The 20959-nt window shown below is 44.2% G+C and overlaps 2 protein-coding genes across 4 annotated transcripts; both read left to right on the top strand.

Annotated features, from left to right (window-relative positions):
- Positions 1-1290: 1290 nt before the first annotated feature.
- Positions 1291-3763, top strand: LOC122006125 (protein DROOPING LEAF-like). 3 transcript variants are annotated; one of them, XM_042561485.1, is made up of 7 exons: positions 1595-1803; positions 1917-2109; positions 2235-2460; positions 2580-2628; positions 3095-3170; positions 3252-3332; positions 3425-3763. In XM_042561485.1, exons 2-7 carry the CDS (start codon positions 2026-2028, stop codon positions 3491-3493), a joined length of 585 nt encoding a protein of 194 aa, XP_042417419.1. In that variant the 5' UTR covers positions 1595-1803; positions 1917-2025; the 3' UTR covers positions 3494-3763. The 3 variants fall into 3 exon arrangements, with proteins under 3 accessions (XP_042417420.1, XP_042417419.1, XP_042417421.1); XM_042561486.1 differs by lacking the exons at positions 1595-1803; positions 1917-2109 and adding an exon at positions 1291-1544; XM_042561487.1 differs by having other exon boundaries at positions 1598-1803; positions 1917-2460.
- A 2116-nt stretch (positions 3764-5879) lies between these two features.
- Positions 5880-19965, top strand: LOC122006124 (cytochrome c oxidase subunit 6a, mitochondrial-like). The gene is made up of 4 exons (XM_042561484.1): positions 5880-6097; positions 6245-6351; positions 6430-6472; positions 19698-19965. Exons 1-4 carry the CDS (start codon positions 5974-5976, stop codon positions 19736-19738), a joined length of 315 nt encoding a protein of 104 aa, XP_042417418.1. The 5' UTR covers positions 5880-5973; the 3' UTR covers positions 19739-19965.
- The last annotated feature ends 994 nt before the right edge of the window (positions 19966-20959 follow it).

The raw sequence follows: 20959 nt of genomic DNA, 5'->3' as shown, positions 1-20959 counted from the left end.
CCTCACACAGCGTACGCACGGAAATGCTCAGCTTCTGCAGCGGCGCATGTGCTCGATCGCACTCCCACCCCATGCCCGCGACAAGATGACAAGCCACGAACAATAATTAATGAGAAGTATATTTGATGAATAATTAATTAATTTTTACTATATAAATATAAATAGAGGAAGGTTTTTCTTTGTTTCTTTTGGCTGGAAATGGTAAAAGGCTAGCTTGTTGCGTCTGGCGCAAGCTGGCCAGCTCTTCTGGCCTGCGGCAGCTATAGCTGATGAGGAGGGTGTGGGTGGCTGGTGGTGCACTGACACCGAGACCGAGCAGATGGAGGACGAACGCGTAGGGGTGATGGATGGGAATAATTTCCCCTGCGTTAAAAAAGCAAGCAACAAATTACCATGAATACATCTGCATGCTAGCTTGGGATTTGGAAAGTCAATACAATCCATCATCATCTACGCCAACATCTATATATCAGACATTAATGAATCAATCACGTCCAATTCCCTTCCCTTGCCTTTGCCCTCGCCCTAATGCCTTACCTTTCCCAAGATGGTAGGAAGTCAGGCCTGGCTCACACCCACTCGGCGTCGCCAAATCCATCAAAGATATATGCCATGGCAGCTACTGCCCGCAGAGCCTATGGCTATGCTTGTTGCTGTGGTCGATGTGATGAGTTGAGGTTGGGAGGAGAAGGCTAATGGAGAGTGGAGACAAGGCAATGGTGGTGGGGTTTATACGAAGTGGGCAACTGTGAGGGCCCTCCTTTCTTTTTCCCTGTTGGGAAACCGAGGAATAGTCACATCACTTCCCGCACTCACTGGCCTCCCTCGATAATGACAACTGAAACCCTCATCTCTCTCCCTGTCCTCCTCCCCCTTCTCCTCTTCCTCCTTACATATTATATATCTATCAATACATTATATATTCTTCCTTCTCCTTCTTCTCCAAATTCTAATGCAGCTAGCTCTTTCAAACGTTTGTATATTAAAAGGGAATCGATGTGAAAGCGTGTGTAGATTAGAGGTATATATTATGTATTATGGGAATTGCTTAAAAGCTTATACCTATATATAGACATCCTACCAGATGTAGTAGATGTAGTAGTAGCTTGTCACTTGCGAGGATATATAATAACAGCTTTTGACCAAATTATCTATTTAGAAAATGTAGAACATGATCATAATCAAGTGTGGCATGAGAAATATATATAATTAAATTAATTAAAGAGCATATATGTACTCGGATCCACTGTGTATGTAGAAGAAAGATATAGCTAGCTAGCTAGATATCACTGAGAGTGGTGAGTGGGGTTGCCTCGCCCGGGCATTATTGCCAGAATAGAAACCCTAAGCAGGTATCATGGACTGCATGATCATGTGAGCAAGCTCCATCGCCTATCTATCTATCTATCAATTACTTGGATCTCTTCCATCCTCCTTCAATCTAATCAGCTAGCTCTTGTCTTGTTGCTGATCTCATGGATTTGGTCTCTCCCACTGAGCACCTGTGCTACGTGCGTTGCACCTACTGCAACACTGTTCTTGCGGTAATTAACGGCACCTCAATAGTAGAAGAGACGATTAACAAGCTAGTGAACGATCGCAGCCTCATTGTCCATTATATTGCCATACATGTTTCTTTTCCAGTGTGTATCTGTGTGTGTGTTTTTTTTCTTTCTTTGTGGCAGAACTTTTTCAGCTATAGCCTAAATTAAAGCAATCCCTCATCGCGATTCTTTTGTCCTGATTTGGGATCTTTAAACGTGGCCTCTAACTACGAATGATCTTTCAGAAGATCGACTAGAAGTATTGCTTTTTCTTTCTTTCTTTCTTTCTTTCTTCTTTTTTTTTTTTTTTTTTTTCTTTTCTTTTCTGCTTGTGTTGTTGTTAGGTTTAATACTCTGATGCATGCCTTCTAGGGTTCTTGCTGTAGCCTCCCTTGGGATTTGGAAGAGGGGATTTTTTTTTTTTTTTTTGGAAAAAAGAAAGATTTCAAGAAGCTCATGGAAGATCCAGATCAATTCCTTCATGCACGAGGAGACTCGATTGCTAGGGTTTCCATGCTTTAGTTTTAAGATCAGGAGTCGTTATTTTTTACTACTTAAAACACTTGTAAGATCTCATGAGCTTTGATGCATTCTTACAAAATTCAGTGGAACACGATAAATGGATCGGTCAACAAAGAATTTGTTTATTTTTTATTTTACAGAATTAATACCTCTTTTTCTTGGCTGCAGGTTGGGGTTCCATGCAAGAGGCTTCTGGACACAGTGACCGTCAAGTGTGGCCACTGCAACCATCTCTCCTTCCTTAGCCCTAGGCCCATCCAGCAACCCTTAACTCTGGCTGAACATCCAACCAGCCAACTCCAGGTTCATTGCTCCGATTGCCTGAGGGTTTCACCGCCGTCGTCGTCCTTCTCCAGTGAGTCAATGATCCAAAAACCACCCTTCGTTGTGAAACGTAAGCTTGCTCTATTATATTCTAGTTTTTGTTCATTAATTCTAGAAATTAAAGATCTCTCTATATGTTCATATATATCTATATATATATAATTTGGCCTGCATGAATTCATGGTACAGCTCCTGAGAAGAAACACAGGATGCCTTCTGCTTACAATCGCTTCATGAAGTAAGATCTCTATGCACGTCCTCAATGAACACTGAGATCCTAGTTGTAGCTTAGGTCGTCGTCTACTAGTCAGAATAGTTATAGTTTAGGAGGATCTTGTATATCTAGTTGTGTACTAGTAAATCGCCATTGAGTAAATCAGCAGCACATATGCCATGCATGGGTGAGTCCTTTAAATGCTACGCTATGGCGTACGCTAGTTCATAGGCCATGCATTCAAGATGCCAAAAAATATATATATTCAAGATCAATAAAGTTTGCACAAGGACAACTCAAGCAGCCGAGCAGGAGAGTAATAATTGTCTAGCAAAGTGAAGAACTTGTGAGCAACTTTGGCAAAATTTGGGGGATGAGGTCTAGTTTTAAGATTTAGAAGGTCAATTCAAACTTAAGCATACATTAAGAAAGCATTAACTGGTGATAAAAGGTATTGCCTGATGACTAATGTTCATTGCCATGAAATTAGGGAGGAAATACAGAGAATCAAAGCTGCTCAGCCTGATATTCCTCACAGAGAAGCATTTAGCATGGCAGCAAAGAATGTGAGTTCTCTACAAATAAAAACATGTTCCTTTAATTTCATAGTCCGATCCTTCCTTCCTTTAACTCCTACATGAACAAAGTGGGCGAAATGCGATCCTCGTTGCTCGACGACAATCGCTTCAACCTCCGAGAGCAAGAAGCTATCTCCGATCTCCGAAGTGGTAAATCCAAACACAAATGCTACTTGTTCCTTGTAAGATAGAACAACACCCACTAGCCTACTGATAAATTGCCTATGTTGCATATGGTACAGGAAAGGAGCAACAGCTTCGACAGGACTGAAAACTCCAAAGTTTATGATCATGGTGAAAAGGAGGATTAGGTTCCGACCGACACATATATGGAGCTGTTCCTCTAGTGGTGTGCTTATGGGTGTTCAATTTTTGTTGGATCTTCTACTCTCTACACAATGAAGCATATCTCTAGCTAGTGTTGTAGTATTCTAATTTCTAGTTCTGATCCATGCATTGCAAATGAAAGGGAGCAATTAATATGGATGTGGCTCCTCAATATAATATGAACCTGTTTATTCAGTTTTACTGAGAGATCTCAAGTAAGAGGCTTAATGCATGCCAAATATATTTTGTGTTCATCAAGTTTCTCTAGGGAATTGAGATAATAACCTTTGAACAAAGAGGATCAAGTAATAAAGCAAGAAACATTAATGCAAACATATTAAATTGTTGTGTTAATTTGTACAAATATTGTCAGAATATTTCATGATTAACATCTCAATCTTTTTGTCTCTTCATAATATATGTGTTTGAACTGATTCTTATAATTATTTGATATATTTGTGGAGATGCACCGAATTCAAGCCTTTACAAATCACAAAATCATGCTAATGTGCAAAACATTAGTCTGAATTTGTTTATCATTCTCAAACTCTAGTTCTACAAACTTGATTTGATCACAATATAGAACTCATCTTAGAATGATTCCTTGATTTTTTTTTTATTATTTAGTTTGTAAATCTTTGTTATATTCCAAACAATATTCACCAAAGTTTGGGAGAGATTTAGCAATGATGGTAATTGTTTGAATCTTTGCAAAGAGGAATATATTATTTATTTTTAAATAGAAACCTTGTTTGTGGGTTTTTTTTTCATCTCAACTTTGATTTTGTCAGTGCGTGAAATTGTTCTAATGGTTCAAATCCAACATATAAGGATTTTTCAACTAAGAGAGATTGGGCATTGCCGAATTCATCAAATTTGAAGAAGATTCTTTATCCATATATACATCTCGATGCATCCTATATCTTCAACTCCTTGTTTAAAATTAAAACTTTAAGGTTGTTGAGGATAATAGAAGGCCAACTAGCTTAATTTGTTTGTGATAAACATTGTTAATTTTAAAACTATTTAATGGTTGTGTCTAGGTCATCCTAATATAAAGTCATGAGCTCACACATTTTGACTCTGAAGCGACTTAGTGAACTAGTGACTCGACAAAAGGTCAACAATTTGGAAGTGAATCAAGAAGGATTGGACTTTCTTCTCTTGACAAAATAGCACTCAAGTGTTTACGGTCGATGACAATTGTCCACTAAGATACAATGATTAGAGATAAGGTGTTCCAAATCTTTAAAGCTCACAAATTGCCAATGATTTGGAGTTCTCTAAGATCAAGAAAAAGGAACAAACTTAAAACAAAAGAGAAGAGGAGATAATGTGAATTTTGAATAATAAAAAAATATAGACCCAAAATCTTCTTAAAATTGTTGCTTAATTCTACCATTTTTCTTGTTGTACCTTTTCTATCCAAGAGTGAATGACAATGAGTGAATTAATGCTTATTGATTTTATTTTGAAGTTTTAATCTCATTCCTTTTGATGAGTTATATACTTGAACTCTAAGAAAATCTTTATATAGCAAACATAAGATTTGTTTTTTTTAACTTCACATAGTTAATGGATATTATCCCATTAGGAATTAATTACTAATATTTTTTTTTGTTTTCTTAAGATTTTCAATCATACATGCTATTATATGTCCTAATAGCATCTTGGTTGTTATAATAGATTATATTATTGTTGGCACAAGTTGATTAAACACTAGGGAATATTCTTTAATCTTTTGTAAGCTAGTTCACCTCTTTTTAACTTGTCAAATACAAAGAACTCATATCATAGTAAAAAAAATTATGCATATTTTCTTTGAAGATTTTCAAATATTGAACTGACTTCAAAAATTGTAGCCACTCGATGAATTTTGCAATCAACCTAGCATCTGGCTACAAAATCGATTTTTGTAGCTGCGTCAATTGCCTGTTCAAGTGGCTAATGATTGAACAAGCATTTGAAGGGGTATTTTTAGTATACATAGTTTGATAATTTGAAAAATATAATGTGTGTTTTGAGCATTTGAAAACTTAACTAACTGCTTCAGTAAATTATTGTAGTTTTTGTAAATATAATGTGTGTTTTGAGCATTTGAAAACTTAACTAACTGCTTCAGTAAATTATTGTAGTTTTTGTTCTAAATTTTGATAAGTTTAAAATCCAAAAGCCTACAATTAAAAAAAAAAGATAATTAAGGGGTAAAATTCAATTTTCTCTACGGCCATCATATTCTATCATGGTGATATTAAATTTAGAGGGTGAAATAATACAATTTCATAAATTTCAAAGGGTAACATACAATTTAGACAAGTTTGAGAGGTGAAATGGAAAATAAAGCCAAGTCCAGAATCTTTTCTTCTGATGAGTTGAACCGTTCTGATGAGTTGAACCGGCGGCTGACCTAGCGACTAGCGAGAAGCAAAACCGTCGAGCTTTCTGGCGAGAGAGGGAGGGGACGATGGCGGCATCAATGGCGAGATTCGGCCTTCGATCTGCGTCCTTGCTTCTTAGACAAGGAGCGAAGGGCAACGGCGCGGCCTCAGCTAAGCGTAGTTTCTCTGCTTCGGCACATGATGACGCCAGTAAGGCTTCCTAATTCCATTTTGGTCTTTGTTGGTTGATCTTTCTCTTTTTGGTTCTCCTCACGTTCGATTCTCCTCGTAAGGTTCTTGGTGCTGTTTCTATTCTTAGATTTTGAAATCGGTTGCTTTTGATCGTGATCTTTGCAGGCGAGGCTGCGAAGTGGGAGAAGATAACTTATGCCGGGATTACTACATGCACTATCCTCGCGATCTATAATCTCTGGAAGGGGCATCCTCATCATGAAGAACCCCCGGTATTTCATCTTTCTCCGCTTCATGTCAATACTAAGTGTATGGTGATCTAATTTATGATCTTATATCATCATCTGCAGGCTTACCCTTATCTGCACATTCGAAACAAGGAATTCCCTTGGGGTTTGTATCCTTACTTTGATTACTGTTCGAAAACTCTTTTTTTTTTTATCCTCATCTGTTTTTAGTCTATGGGTCTATTTTGGTGATTGTTATATTTATTGAAATTGTGATTCGGATTATTTCTTTTTTTTTCTAAGAATTTTTACGTCTTTGATTTAGTAAGATTTTTTGTTTCAACTTCTTACCTGATTGGATTATCATGTTCATGGTTGTGTTTACAAATTGGACTTGTATGTGTGGATACTTTAGTAATCAGAAATTTTAAAAATTTAGTCTAAAACACTTATTTAGTTGTTTTCAGGAAGAGTTTTCATGGACGAATCATGTAAGTTCACCTTGCTCCCATGTTCTTCTGTATCGCTCAACTTGATTTTAATTGTTATCCTCCTAAAATGCCACAAGCTCTATGATCATACTCTGCATTGTTCAATGACCTATTATTTCTTGTTAGCATGTATATATGTTCTTCATGATGTCTTTTCTGAAGATTATTTTTCCTTGCCCCTTTCAAAGCAGATATCTACAAGTACTGTTACAGAAACTTCTATAAATTTTTGAACTATTTTCTTTCACGTTCATCTCTGCTTCATTGGGGACGTGCTCATTCAATATTATGTTAAAGCTAATACATGATAGTTGATGGGTGTGCTGCAAACGTTAAGGTTGATTGGCAATAGAATTTTCTGAAAGCAAGATGCTAGGTCTTCCATAACTTAGTGGAAGGGTAGTCACCTAGAAATGCTCATAATCTTTTGGATGCAACACATAACATCCTAGATAACATGGGGGATGACTAAGAGACAGACAGGATTAAGGCAATACCCTTGTGAAATAAGTTTAAAATATAATTTTGATTTTTTTAGTCTTTCTAGCTTGCATATTAAAGTTCTTTTAAAAGTTTTTAGAGTTATATATGTAGGGGATGTTCAAGACAATGTATAAACAAACAAAATAAAATGATAAATCGTGATTAGCATTGGGAACATTATATCTGATTGATTTTCTTTTCCTCTCATATCCTTCTGAATACACACTCATTTATGTTTATGATGACATGCAATTAGACTGTTTCATCATTTTAATTAGAATCTACGATAACCATGCTTTTTATTATCAAAGATCTACCAACTTACATATATTATTGATCCTGTCCGAAAGTCGATGAGATGGATGCTGGGCACGTGGTGCTTCTGCTAACATCCTGTGGACTCCGTTCCTGCCTGCAACACAAGCAACATAAGTGCCGGCCAAGAAAGGGTCCCGACGATGGTCCTCCGACGCTCAAGTCAGTCTTCGGCGAAGCAAGAAGAAGCAAAGAGAATTGTAGCACATATGTAGAAATCGCGAGAAAAGCATACCTCCGCCGATGCTTGGATCCCTTTTATATAGAGCTCTGGAAGCGTGCGTGCACACTTCCCAAGACGAGCACGCATCTCGAAGCTTTCCTTGAAAAGACATGAAAGTGTTCCTGACACAGCTCCTTAATCGGTCGAGCATATCTCTGAAGTGACAGTGGAAGCTTCCGCCGTACGATCTTCTATCTAACCATGCTGCCTGTCAGCGACACTAGCTCCCAAAAGGATGTCGAAAGATATCCTTCTGTGTCTATTGCTTGGCCGAGCGGAATGACCGTTCGACCGGAATTCTGCTATCCCTGCGCTATATGTTGTCACGTTGAGTGGGATAGCCGCTCGGCTGAGAGTCCACTGTCCAAGTGTCGTCTGTTGCCGGACCGAGCGGGATAGCCGCTCGGCCGGAAGCCCACTGTCCACATGCTCGATTGCTGGGCCAAGCGGGATAGCCTCTCAGTGGATAGTTTACCGTTTGTGCGTTCAATTGATGTCGAGTGCTAGACTGAGCGGAGGAGCCGCTTGGCTCGGCTTTTGCGTGTCTTTTGAGCGTCGGTCTGATTATTCCCTGTACCGTAGATGCTAGGTCGATGCTTAATTCCTGATCGGCGTATGACTCGCCCGATCGACTAACATCTTACACCCATTAACTATCTTAACTTTGACCTTCATCGTGGTAGCACGGTGGGGCCCCTCCTAATCATCGCATCACAAACCTTTCCTTCAAGTCTAGTCGAAAGAGGCTGTAGTCCGACTGACTTGACCATTGTGCGAGCTGATTCCCTTCCGATCGACCCTCGTCGCTGTATGGACTCCGATCAGGATAGGCTCGATCCTTGTCGATCGGCCTTTTGAAGCTTGCCGCTCGGTCATAAGCGCGCTCTCTCGATCCGATCGGACGTCACCCAGATTTCTTGGGAATCGTGCAAATCCTTGTTTATTAAGGTTGAACATATTCCCACGTCTTCCTTAATTGCCGACCTGTGATGGTGCGCCACGTTTCACACCCGCAGCAGCAACACACCTGACGCGACAAGTGTGATGTGACATTTGACAGTTTGAATTCAACGGTGAGATCTTGACCTGGGTTTTCGCGACCTAGATTCGACGGCTCCGGTCGGCCGAGCCTGGGGTTTATAAGCCCGTCGCATCACCGCCTCCTCTACGCGTCCGTCTTCCTCGAGTGCTCCCGGCGACCTTCGTGTTCTACTTCTGTGCGATTTGCTCTTGCGATCCTCCATGCTCCTTCCTTGGCGACCATCTCCCAGTAAGCTTTCTTCCTAATCAAGTCTGCTTTTGAACTCTTCGGCCTTTCTTCCTGTTCCAGCGACTTTCCGGTGGCCTTTTTACCTATTTCGATCTCATTTCTCCCTTAGATTCCTTTTTTCGTCTGTTTTTGCGATGATCAGCTCCTCTCAACCGCTTGCTCCTGTCCTTAGACTCTGGTACTCGTTCATGGAGTCTAGGTTTGATGGGGTTGACGCTGAGAACATGCGCAAGGCTTTTGAAATTCCTTCTAATCATCAGATCATTTTGCCTTCTCCGTCCGATCGACCCAATTTCTCGCCGACCTACTGTCTTTGTTTCTTCCGCGATCAATTTGTTGTCGGTCTGTGGTTTCCTCTTCATCCTTTCATTCCAGCGGTTTGTAAATACTTCCGCATTTCCCTTCCTCAACTCGTGCCGAACTCTCTTCGGCTGTTGTGCGGAGTCATCATCTTATTCCGCCTGCACGACATTCCCCTTATCCCCGGGTCTTTCACTACTTTTATTTCCCTAAGCTGTCCGATCTCGGGACCTTCCTCTTCCAGTAGCGAGTTGATCTAGTCTTTTTCGACAAACTGCCAACCTCCAACAAGCATGGGAAGGAATACTTTTTCTTCATGCGCTTTTCCGAGCGGCCAGATTTCCTGACTAGCTGTCTGCTCGAAGTGGCGCCTCAACCCCCAATGAAAAGTTACAAGAGTCGCTCGGACTACTTGAACGCAGCCTCCATGCCAGCTGGTCAGAAATACGACATCCATAAATTGTTGCTAGAGGTCGTCTTATACATCTTCGGTCTGAGTCCGATCCGCACTCGTCTGCTACCAGCCTAGGTATGAAGCTTCTTTACCTCTTCCTTTGATGCTAACTGATTTCCCTTTTTCTCTTGCAGTCGAAGCCATGATGCAAGCACGTATAGCCGGCAAGGCGAAGCTTAAGGACTCTGCGATCGAGGCGGTGGCCACTGAAGAACTAGCGAGTCGAGGCTTACAACCGATCGGCTCCCACGAAGATCCGCTCCGCCTAAGCGAGGAGATGCCAGTGGTGGTGGGTGAAGGCGAGTCTAGCCACGTGCCGAGCGGAGGAGTCGCGCCGGGCTCATAGACTTCGGCCGAGCAATGCCCCATCATTCCTGACGAGGAGCCATCGGGCTTGGCATCCTCTGACGTGCCCCTGAACCGGCGCAAGAGGCGGCGAGTAGAACCTCATCGCGCTCCGCCACCTCGGGGGTGCAGTCGGCCGAGCGGGTCGAGACTTCGACCTTAACTCCGGTTCAACAAACGGTGGCCTCCGCGTCGTCTGATCGGACGCCGTCCCTTGTCGAGCTGCCACAAGGGACTCTAGCCGCTCCGTCGGTGGCCTTTATGCCGCCACCTTCGAGGCCTTTGAAGGTAAAAAAATTTGGCATCCGTCCGACATCCGCCTCCAGATCGTCTGGCTGGGCGACTTCGGCGCAATCAGCCCCAAGCGATCAACGTCATATCACGACGATCTTCCATTTGCCGACCGAAGAGTACCGCAAGTTGAGCGCGGAGTCTAGGGCCCCCGAGCACCAGATTCACATCTAAGGGCCGCTCGCGAAGATCTGGGAGGACGCTCGCGCCTGCCAAATGCCACAGGCTCGCAGACAGTCACACCCAAATGTCCACTGGAGTAATTATTTTAATGTATTTTCATAATTTACCTTCGATCGGCCCTCACAAACTCTTTTTTTGCTTGTCTGCAGTACTGGGTGAAGAGCCTGACCATGTGCCACAGGCTTGTGTTTTTGGAGGAGGAAGTTAAATAGATGAAGGCGTTGAGCGGCAAATCCTTCGCCGCTCAGGAAAAGATTGACGTCGAGGTGGCTCGACTCCAAGTCGCTCTGGAGAAGAGCGAGAAGCTGCTTGAGGCCGAACGAGTAAAGAGCGCTCGGCAGGCCACCATGCTCGAGCGACTGAATAAGCAGGTCGTCACCTTTGATAACAAGATCGAGTCGGCGAACGTGAGGAAGAACCGGGTCATCGTCGACCTGGACGAGAAGAATAAAGAGGCTCGGGGCCTCGCCCAAAAGTTTAAAGAGGCCAAGGATTTCCTGATCGTTGAGCGGAACAGCCGCTGGACAGAAGAAGCGTCCTCCGCGACCAAATTGCCTTTGCTAAGGATGAGCTGGAGGGCTCCTGGGCGGCATTGAGTGTTTCTCAGTATGCCGAAGGGAGTAGGTTTGAGGCCATGAAGCACACCTACATCCATTCGGACATATTCTGCGATAAAGTCACCGACCGGGCCCTTCGACTATTCGACTTGGCGATTGAGGGGACGATCGATCAGCTTCGCGAGGGGGGCCACCTGCCGACCGCTATGACCAACAAGGTCATAAGCCGGGACAATCTTACAACCGCGCTGCCCGACGATGTACTAGATTATCTCGAGTGAGGCAGAGCCCTGTAGTGTGTAGTCCTCAAGTCTTGTAAAATTTCTGAAGTTGAAATGCATGCTTGTCCGCTCGGACGAACTTTATCTCCTTGTATGTTTCTTCGCATCCTGCTTATTTGCTAAAGCTCTTAGTTTTGTTCATCATTTTTCTAATTCCCGATCAGCTCAGAAAGTATTTTTAAAAATAGCACCGAACGATCTCCCTGTTCCGAAGACTACTTGACCCCGCACGGGGAAGAAAAGGAAACCCTTATGCCCGGTCCGACCACTTGATTCCGAACGGGAGAGATGTGAGTTCCGCATGCCGGGCCCGTAAGTTGAATGCAATGTCAAATCCAGCCGAGCGGCACGAGGGTCTCTGAATCGAGGGTTTATAGTTGCCGCTCGATTGTTGATAAAGGCTTGGGTTTAAGGTCACCGCTCGACCGCTGTTGAGGAATTCGTGAAAACTTGAGTTTAAGGTTGTCGCTCGACCGCTAATGTAGATCCGCGTTTAACATCACCGCTCGACGATTTGGTGGAGACTCGTGTTTAACGTCGCCGCTTGACGATTTGGCGGAGACTCAGGCTTAACGTCGTCACTCGACGATTTGGTGGTGACTCGCGTTTAACGTCGCCGCTCGACGATTTGACGAAGACTCGGGTTTAAGGTCGCCGCTTGATCGTTGATATAAATTCGTACATCCAGGTTTAAAGTTATCGCTCGACCGTTGAGGGAGATGCACTTGGAGGCCTTTGTTTTTTTATTCAAACTTAGCCCTGCGTTCGTCAAACACACAACAGATACAAAGTACAAGATTCACTTGCGCACCTCTCATCTAACCCTGTAGGGTTAAAGATGGTTCGCGCTCCGTGGTCTCTCGAGCTGCCTCCCCTCTTCATCCTCCAGATAGTACGCGCCCGATCGGAGCTTCTGCACGACCTTGAACGGTCCTGCCCACGGTGCCTCGAGCTTGGAGACGTCGTTGATCGGCTTCACTTTCTTCCAAACGAGGTCATCGACCTAGAAGGACCTCGGAATCACTCGTCGATTGTAGTTCTGCTTCATTCGCTGCCGGTACGCCATTAGCCGAACGTCGGCTTTTGCCCTTGCTTCATCCACCAAGTCGAGCTCCATCAGCCTTCGTTCAACGTTCCTTTCATCGTAGAGGTGCACCCGATCGGATTCTACTCCGACCTCCACGGGGGCAACTGTTTCGCTGCCGTACACCAACTGGAATGAGGTTACGTCGGTCGCTTTTTTCGGAGTCGTGCGGAGAGCCCATAACACACTTGGGAGCTCGTCGACCCAGCTGCCTCCCATGTGGTCGAGTCGAGCCCACAAGACTCTGAGGATCCCTCGATTGGTGACTTCGGCCTGCCAGTTGCCCTGCGGGTAAGCTACCGAGGTGAAGGCTTGTTGGATGTCATAGCCTTTACATCATTCTCTGAGTCCCCGACCAACGAATTGCCTTTAGTTGTCGGATACAAGCCGGCGTGGGATGTTGAACCGGCAAATGATGTTCTGCCACACGAACTCGATGACCATCTGCTCGGTGATTTTTGCTAGCGGCTCGGCTTCTACCCACTTCGAGAAGTAGTCCACCGCCACGAGTAGTAATTTCTGCTGACCGGTCGCTATGGGGAAAGAATTGACGATGTCCATGCCCCATTGATCGAACGGGCATGATACCGTGGACGTCTTCATTTCCTCGGTCGGTCGGTGCAGCATGCTGTGATACTTCTGGCAGGACGAGCAAGTTGCAACTGTCCGAGCGGCATCCTCCTTGAGGGTCGGCTAGAAATATCCGACCAGAAGTATTTTTCGAGCTAACGCACGGCCGCCCGGATGACCTTCACAAGAGCCTTGGTGCATCTCCTTCAGGATGTACTCGACGTCTTCTGGTTCGACGCACTTGAGGTTGAGGAGGGGTCGGGAGAAGGCCCTCTTGTAGAGCTGGTCGTCGATCAACATGAACTGTCCGACCCTCTTCTTTAGCAAGCGAGCTTCCTCCGGATCGACAGGTGCAACTTCCGAATGCAGGAACTCTGTCAGGGCCGTCCTCTAGTCGTTCGGGAAGATGATTCTCTCTATTCGGTCGACGTGCGCCACAAGCGAGACTTGCTCGATCGACCGACCTATGATGATCGACGTTAACAAACTGGCTAGCTTTGTTAACTCATCCGCCGCTTGGTTCTCCGATCGGGGGATCTTTTGTATAACAACCAACTAGAAGTTGGCCTTTAGCTTCTCAAAAGTTTCTGCATAGAGTTTCAGCCGTGTGCTGCTTATCTCGAAGGTCCCATATAACTGTTGGGCGGCGAGCTCGGAGTCCGAGTGGATGAGGACTTTAACTGCTCCCACGTGTCGAGCTGCCTGTAGTCCGGCTACCAACGCCTCATACTCTGCTTCGTTATTAGTGGCTCGGTAGTCCAGCCGGACGGACAGCTGCATCCGGTCCTCCCGAGGCGAGATAAGCAATATGCTGATCCCGCTGCCTTGCCGAGTGGATGAGCCGTCCACATATATCCTTCACGTTGCCGTCGGCTCGTCACTCTGGACTTCCGTGACAAAATCTGCCAAGGCCTGAGCCTTGATCGCCCACCGGGGTTGATACTGAATGTTGAACTCACTGAGCTCTATCGTCCACTTAATTAGCCGTTCGGACGCCTCTGGATTGAGGAGGACTCTTCCCAAGGCGTTGTTAGTCGTCACTATTATTGAGTGCACTAGGAAGTACGGCAGAAACCTCCGCGCGGCGAGTACTAATGCATAAGCCAACTTTTCGAGACCAGTGTAGCGGGGCTCAACATCTTTTAATATGTGGCTAAAAAAATACACAGGTTGTTGCTCTGGGCCATTCTGCCTAACAAGAGTTGATCGGACCGCATGCTCATTAGATGACAAGTAGATCCAGAGCGGCTCAGCCGCGACTGGCTTGGCTAACACAGACAGTGAGTTCAGATACTCTTTCAGCTCCTCCAGCGTCCGGTCGCACTTGGCGTCCTATTGAAATTTTATAGCTCGGTGTAGTATCTTGAAGAATGACAGGTTTCGATCGGATGACTTAGATATGAACCTGGATAGCGCCGTGATCCGACCGGTCAGCCTCTAAGCTTTCTTCAAATTTCGAAGCGGAGGCATATTCTGCAAAGCTTGGACCTTGTTTGGATTGGCTTCGATGCCTCGTTCGATGACGATGTAGCCTAGGAAGCGGTCACCCTTCGCGCCGAACAAGCATTTGCTAGGGTTCAGCTTTATTCTGTATGCCCTTAGCGCCCGGCAAGTCTCGTTGATATCTGCGCACAGGTCAGCGACTTAGAGGAATTTAATGAGTATGTCATCGACGTATACCTCCATATTACGGCCGATCTGTTGTCGGAACACTTTATTCATTAGCCTCTGGTAGGTGGTTCCAGCGTTCTTTAGTCTGAACGACATGACGTTGTAGCAGTATATTCCGTCGGCCGTAATGAAGCTGACCTTCTCTTGATCTTCGCGGGCGAGCGACGCTTGTAGTATCCTTGATATGCGTCGAGCATGCAGATCAGTTCGCAGTCCGTCGTCGAGTCCATCATTTGATCTATCCTGGGTAGTGGATAGAAGTCCTTCGAGCAGGCCATGTTGAGGTCGCGGAAGTCGATGCAGACTCGTCATTTGTTGCCCGGCTTGGAGACTAACACAAATTGGCTAGCCAGCTCGAGAATTGGACTTCCCTGATATGGTCGACCTCCAATAGATTCTCTATCTCCGCCCGGATGATCATGTTCTGCTCTGCGCTGAAATCCCTCTTTCTTTGTTTGACCGGTCGAGTGTCCGGTCGGACGTGAAGCTCTTGTTGGGTCACGCTCGAGGGATGCTGGGCAGCTCATGTGTCGACCAAGCGAACACATCGTGATTCTGTTTGAGGCAGGCGATCAGCTCCGCCTTCTTCTCCTCCTCCAGGTCGGCGGCAACGAAGGTCGTGGCTTCCGACCGGCCCGGGCGGATTTGAACCTCTTCCTTTTCTTCATATACTAAAGTGGGAGGTTTTTCGGTGATAGCATTTACATCTAGTCGTAGAGTTTTTCGAGCGGTCTTAGCCTCAATCATGACTATTTCCACATAGCAACGCCGAGCAACCAATTGGTCGCCTTTAACTTCGCCCACCTGATCGTCCACTGAGAACTTCATCTTTTGGCAGTAGGTCAACACTACTGCCCGGAACTCGTTGAGGGTCGGTCGACCCAAGATGACGTTTTAAGCCGATGACGCGTCTACTACTATGAAGTTAGTAGTCCAGGTCCTCAACGACTCTTCTCCCAGCGAGAACCAATCTTGCTTGGCCAATCGGCAAAACCTCATTGCCTGTGAATCCATAAAGCGAGGTCGCCACGGGCAGCAGCTTGATGCGATCGATCTGCAACTGATCGAATGACCAAAACATAGACGTCCATACCCTCTTAAAAATGATGTTCACCAAACTCCCCGTATCGACGAAGGTCCGGTGAATGGTGTAGTTGCCGATCACCGCTCGGATGATTAGCGCATTGTCATGAGGGATCTTGACCCCTCCAGATTGTTGGGGCCGAAGTTGATCTGAGGCCCTTTGGCCTTCTCCTTGCTGCACCCTACGGCATGGATCTCCAATCGTCGAGCGTATGACTTCCTGGCATGGTTGGAGTCTCCGCCAGTCAGCCCTCCTGCGATCATGCCTATCTCTCCTCGGGAAGCGTTGTTCTTGTTTTCCTTTTCCCGGGCGGATGACTTGTTACGCTCGGTTGGGATCCTGGAGGGATCGGTTTCCTCCCTTCGCTGATGGCGATGGCGCTCGGGCTCCTTTCTTTCTTCCTCTCGCCGCTCGATCGAGCGACGACGATCTCGTCGATTAGGAGATAAGGAGCGGCGGTGATATCCTCTAGGGGTCGATCGACTGACGATTAGCGTCAGCCCTCGGTAGTCCCATGTGTTGTGCGTCGTTGATTGGTGGAATGAACAAAACATAGATGTCCATACCTTGCCCTTCGATGCCCTGGGCCGACCGGGCGCCACATGCTGTACGATATGTGCCCTGGTCTCCTGGTGCGGTCGTGCTCCTTCAACTCGACCCTTTGGGCGACAGATGGCAGCTAGCCGATCGGCGCCGAATGCTTGGTCGGGGCCTTCTTTCTTCTGGCCGCTTGGGCTTCTTCTATGTTGATGTACTCGTTGGCCTTCTTGAGCATGTGGTCGAAGTCTCTGGGCGGCTTCCGGATGAGTGATCGGAAGAAATCTCCCTCGACGAGCCGCTGGGTGAAGGCATTCATCATGATCTCGGATGAGACCGAGGGGATGCCCATGGTCACTTGGTTGAAACGTTGGATGTACGCTCGGAGCGCTTCCTTTGGTCCTTGTTTAAGGGTGAAGATGCTAGCGCTCGTCTTCTAGGAACGTCAGTTGCTAGCGAAGTGGTGCTGGAAGGCGTCTCGGAAGTCTTTGAAGCTTCATATTGAACCGTCTAGCAGTCTTCTGAACCAGTGTTGCGTCGATCCGAAAAGAGTCGTGAAAAAGACTCTGCACTTTACTCCGTCCGTGTACTGGTGCAGCGTAGCCTCATTGTTGAACTGATCCAAATGATCATCTCGGTCGGTCGATCCGTTGTACGTCCTGATCGTCAATAGGGTGTAGTGTCGAGACAGAGTGTCTTGTAAGATCTCCTCCGAGAACTGCCTGTTGATCCGTTCGGGGGACGCGACGCTTCGGGGCGCTTTTCCTTTCTACGCATCTTGAACGGGCACATTGTCGGAAGATGATCTCCGCTCCTGATGCGCTTGGGCTATCTCCGAGGGGGTTTGGAACAGAGCTCGATGGAAGGGGATTGGCGCGGGCGGCGCTTCCCCTTGGGTGCCGGTCGGCCTTCGCTTCTGCCCCCATACGGAGAGTTGCTTCGCTCGGTCTTCTTGCCCCGCTCGCCTATCGGCCGCCAATGTTGCAGGTTGCGGCTCTAGCCGATCGGCTAGCGCCTGTTGTTGTTGTTGCTATATCATAATTGCTGCCCGTGCTTGCACGAGCATCTCCAGGTCCTCTTGAGTTAACGTCACGGTGGTTAGTCGTCCAGTGTATTCCATCTTCTTGGCTCGGATTCAGGTGACGTTCCCACAGACAACGTCAAATATGATCATGTCCGAAAGTTGATGAGATGGATGCTGGGGACGTGACGCTCCTGTTGACATCCAACACAAGCAGCGTCAGTGCCGAGCCAGGGAAGGGGTCCCCGACGATGGCCCTCCGACGCTCAAGTCAGTCTTCTGCGAAGCAAGAAGAAGCAAAGAGAATTGTAGCGCAACAGTAGAAATCGCAAGAAAAGCATACCTCCGCCGATGCTTGGACCTCCTTTATATAGAGATCTGGAAGCACGCGCGCACGCTTCCCAAGGTGAGCACGCATCTCGAAGCTTTCCCTGAAAAGACATGTACTAAAGTGTCCCTAACACAGTACTTTAACGGGCTGAGCATATCTTTGAAGTGATAGTGGAAGTTTCCATTGTACGATCTTCTGTCTGACCATGCCGCCTGCCAGCGGCAGTAGCTCCCAAAAGGATGTCGAAAGATATCTTTCTGTGTCTATTGCTTGGCCGAGCGGAATGGCCGTTCGACCGGAATTTTGCTATCCCTGGGTTGTCTGCTGTCACGTCGAGCAGGATAGTCGCTCGGTTGAGAGTTCACTGTCCAAGTGTTGTCTGTTGCCGGGCCGAGCGGGATAGCCACTCGGCCGGAAGCCCACTGACCTCATGCTCGATTGCTAGGCCAAGTGGGATAGCCGCTCGATGGGTAGTTTATCGTTTGTGTGCTCAGTTTATGTCGAGTCTGTTGCTAGACCGAGCGACTCCTCTCGGCTCGGCTTCTGCGCGTCCTTTGAGCGTCGGTCTGATTGCTCCCTGTACCGAAGATGGTGAGTCGGTGCTTAATTCCTGATCGACGTATGACTCGTTCGACCGGCTAACACCGTACACCCGTTGACCCTCTTAACTTTGACCTCCACCGTGGTAGCACGGTGGGACCCCTCCTAATCACCGCATCAATTATCATCAACAAAATGAATATTTACTAAAGTAACTTGCCAGTTGCGTTCTTATGCATATCAAATCCAGAAATTGAAAATGAGTAACTCTAAGGTTCATCCATTTATCCAAAGAACCTTCCTTTTCATCCCCATGCTCATCTGCCATCATGTGTGTATATATTCAATGTACAGCCTTTGCAAGCATTTTTAGCATTCTTGTGGATGTCAACTGAAGTTTAATGATGTCGTCAATAAAAAATAATATACTGATCAGAGATAACACAATTGACATGGAAAATAATTTTTTGTTGGGTGTCTTATTTGCTGTTTTACTTATTGTTGAAGCATGTGAGAGGGATGATGTTAGCCATGCAACTTAACGTAGTTTGAGTTATTCATCAATTTAGATTATATTATCAATGTTAAGAAGATCTAGACTTGACAAATATTTGTGCTTTACTAACCCTTTTATTAAATGTTTATATACTGCTCTTATTTGTCAATTAGTTTTTCACAATTGGATGCACATTTTGTTCAGATAGTTCATGCACAGCTTGGGTTAAGCAGTCTATGTAAGAGGACTTTGGCCATTCAGTTTGCTTGTGTTAATTGCCATTTTATAAACACCGCCCAGCGTTTTATAGCTTGGGGTTGTAAGAAATTTCTAGATGTGGTACAATCCATCAGTTCATGTTTTCTTGTTCTTGGCTGATCTTTTCTTTTGCTTCCAAAGATCATAATGATGTTTTAGTGAACCAAATAAAAGTGACTAGTTTTGTACTTTGTAGTGAGAATATCATTTGGAGCTTCATTGAGAGTCACTCATGTTCAGAGATTTATTCTTCTTTCTTTTACCACATCCAAAATGTTATTTATCTTATATTTTCCTTTATAGAGTCTGGTTGGGTACGTGGTTAAATTAGAACCTCGGTTTGGATCTGGACTGATCGTGTATTCATTTCATACTGATCAAATGTTCAGGGTTTAGCTGTACAATATGGAAATTTTTGTTGCTTTCTGTCAGTTCGATAAGAAATTTGAATGTTAAACATTTACAGTTTAGATTCTCTTTGTTTTGAACATTTCTCAAAACCCACAAAATGATACAGTACATTTGCCCTGTATTTTTGCACTGATGCATGTGTGCCTTTGGCTTTCTTCCTTTTTTTTGCTGATGTTTATTGTATTTGGATGCCAGGTCCTGATGGTCTATTTGAGAAGAAGCATCATGATCACTAGACAAACCATGTCTTTCTTTTGGGATTTCAAACTTGGGTTCAGGCCTGTTTTGCGTGTTTCATGTTCCAATAATGATGTGTTTATATTAAATTATCTAGGATGGATTATGTGGGGGAAAGGAGATTAAGCATTTACATGTGTGCAATGTAAACCTACCATTCTATGTGTAATGTTGCAATGTTACTACGGCCATGAACATTTCAAACTTTCTCAAGGTTCTTAAATCACCTCAGCTTTTTAGATGGGGATTAGTATGTCATTAGACGGATATTTCGGTATTAACATAAATTACATAATAAATCATGTATAATACATGATTTTAATATAATAATATTAAATTTAAAATTACATAATTAATAAAATATTATATATTTATTCTATTTCTTCTTCATAGTTTTCAATAATTTATTTTTCATTGGATAAATTTAATATCATCATTATAATCCTCATCTTCTTCATACGTAAAATTATTTTTGTAAAGTTTTCTTATTCTAGAATTTCTTCGGAGTTGTAGGTTTATATTTGCTCCACTTGTTTTATTAATAATTTACCATGTGGGTTTAAAATTTAATTCAACTTTATCATCTTCTCTATTATTCATAATTCAATCTTGTGCATTTGAAGTATCTTTGGTAAGGACATCAACATTCATTTTTTTATTTTTATTTTTTTATTTGTTCAACAATCTAGTATTAAATTGGATAAATATTAGATTGTTCAATCTGTTGATATTCAACTTATTTTTTTTCTATGTATGAATTTAAAAAAAAGTAAATATTATAGTTAGCAACATGAATATAAATTTTAAAAATTAATATTTTATTTTAATTAAAGATTTAAAATTTAAAGCTTATTCTTTTAAATGTACTCTAACTTTTTTCACATTCAGATGAACCTGTAGTTAATGAAAGTATTCTTAATGTCACTTTTAGCAAGTTGGTTATATAAGCTTCATATCACTCTACCATGCATACGGAGAACATGTATATTATTTTTTTTCACATGTTTTTGTTGCTAATATTTTTTCAAATAACTCAGTCTTGTCTTTTTATTTTGTAAATTCTTTGTTAATATAACTGTATCTTATAGATTTAGTTTATTGACATACAAAATTTCTATGCATTCAAAAATTCTTGTCACAACCTCCTTATAACGAGAAATAGAAGGGTCAGTGGTATGCAATAATGTATAAATCTATCTTTCATTTTTGATTGAATAATC

Source organism: Zingiber officinale, chromosome 7B (assembly GCF_018446385.1).
Source record: "Zingiber officinale cultivar Zhangliang chromosome 7B, Zo_v1.1, whole genome shotgun sequence".
Taxonomy (NCBI): domain Eukaryota; kingdom Viridiplantae; phylum Streptophyta; class Magnoliopsida; order Zingiberales; family Zingiberaceae; genus Zingiber; species Zingiber officinale.
Note: the sequence above shows the minus strand (reverse complement) of the source record. Positions and strands in the feature narration are given on the sequence as shown.

Coding starts and splice junctions, on each gene's coding strand:
- LOC122006125 (XM_042561487.1), top strand. CDS start 2,130: ATGCATTCTTACAAAATTCAGTGGAACACGATAAATGGATCGGTCAAC. Junction 2,461..2,579: donor ACCACCCTTCGTTGTGAAAC/GTAAGCTTGCTC, acceptor TTCATGGTACAG/CTCCTGAGAAGAAACACAGG. Junction 2,629..3,094: donor GCTTACAATCGCTTCATGAA/GTAAGATCTCTA, acceptor CCATGAAATTAG/GGAGGAAATACAGAGAATCA.
- LOC122006124 (XM_042561484.1), top strand. CDS start 5,974: ATGGCGGCATCAATGGCGAGATTCGGCCTTCGATCTGCGTCCTTGCTT. Junction 6,098..6,244: donor TTCGGCACATGATGACGCCA/GTAAGGCTTCCT, acceptor TGATCTTTGCAG/GCGAGGCTGCGAAGTGGGAG. Junction 6,352..6,429: donor CTCATCATGAAGAACCCCCG/GTATTTCATCTT, acceptor CATCATCTGCAG/GCTTACCCTTATCTGCACAT.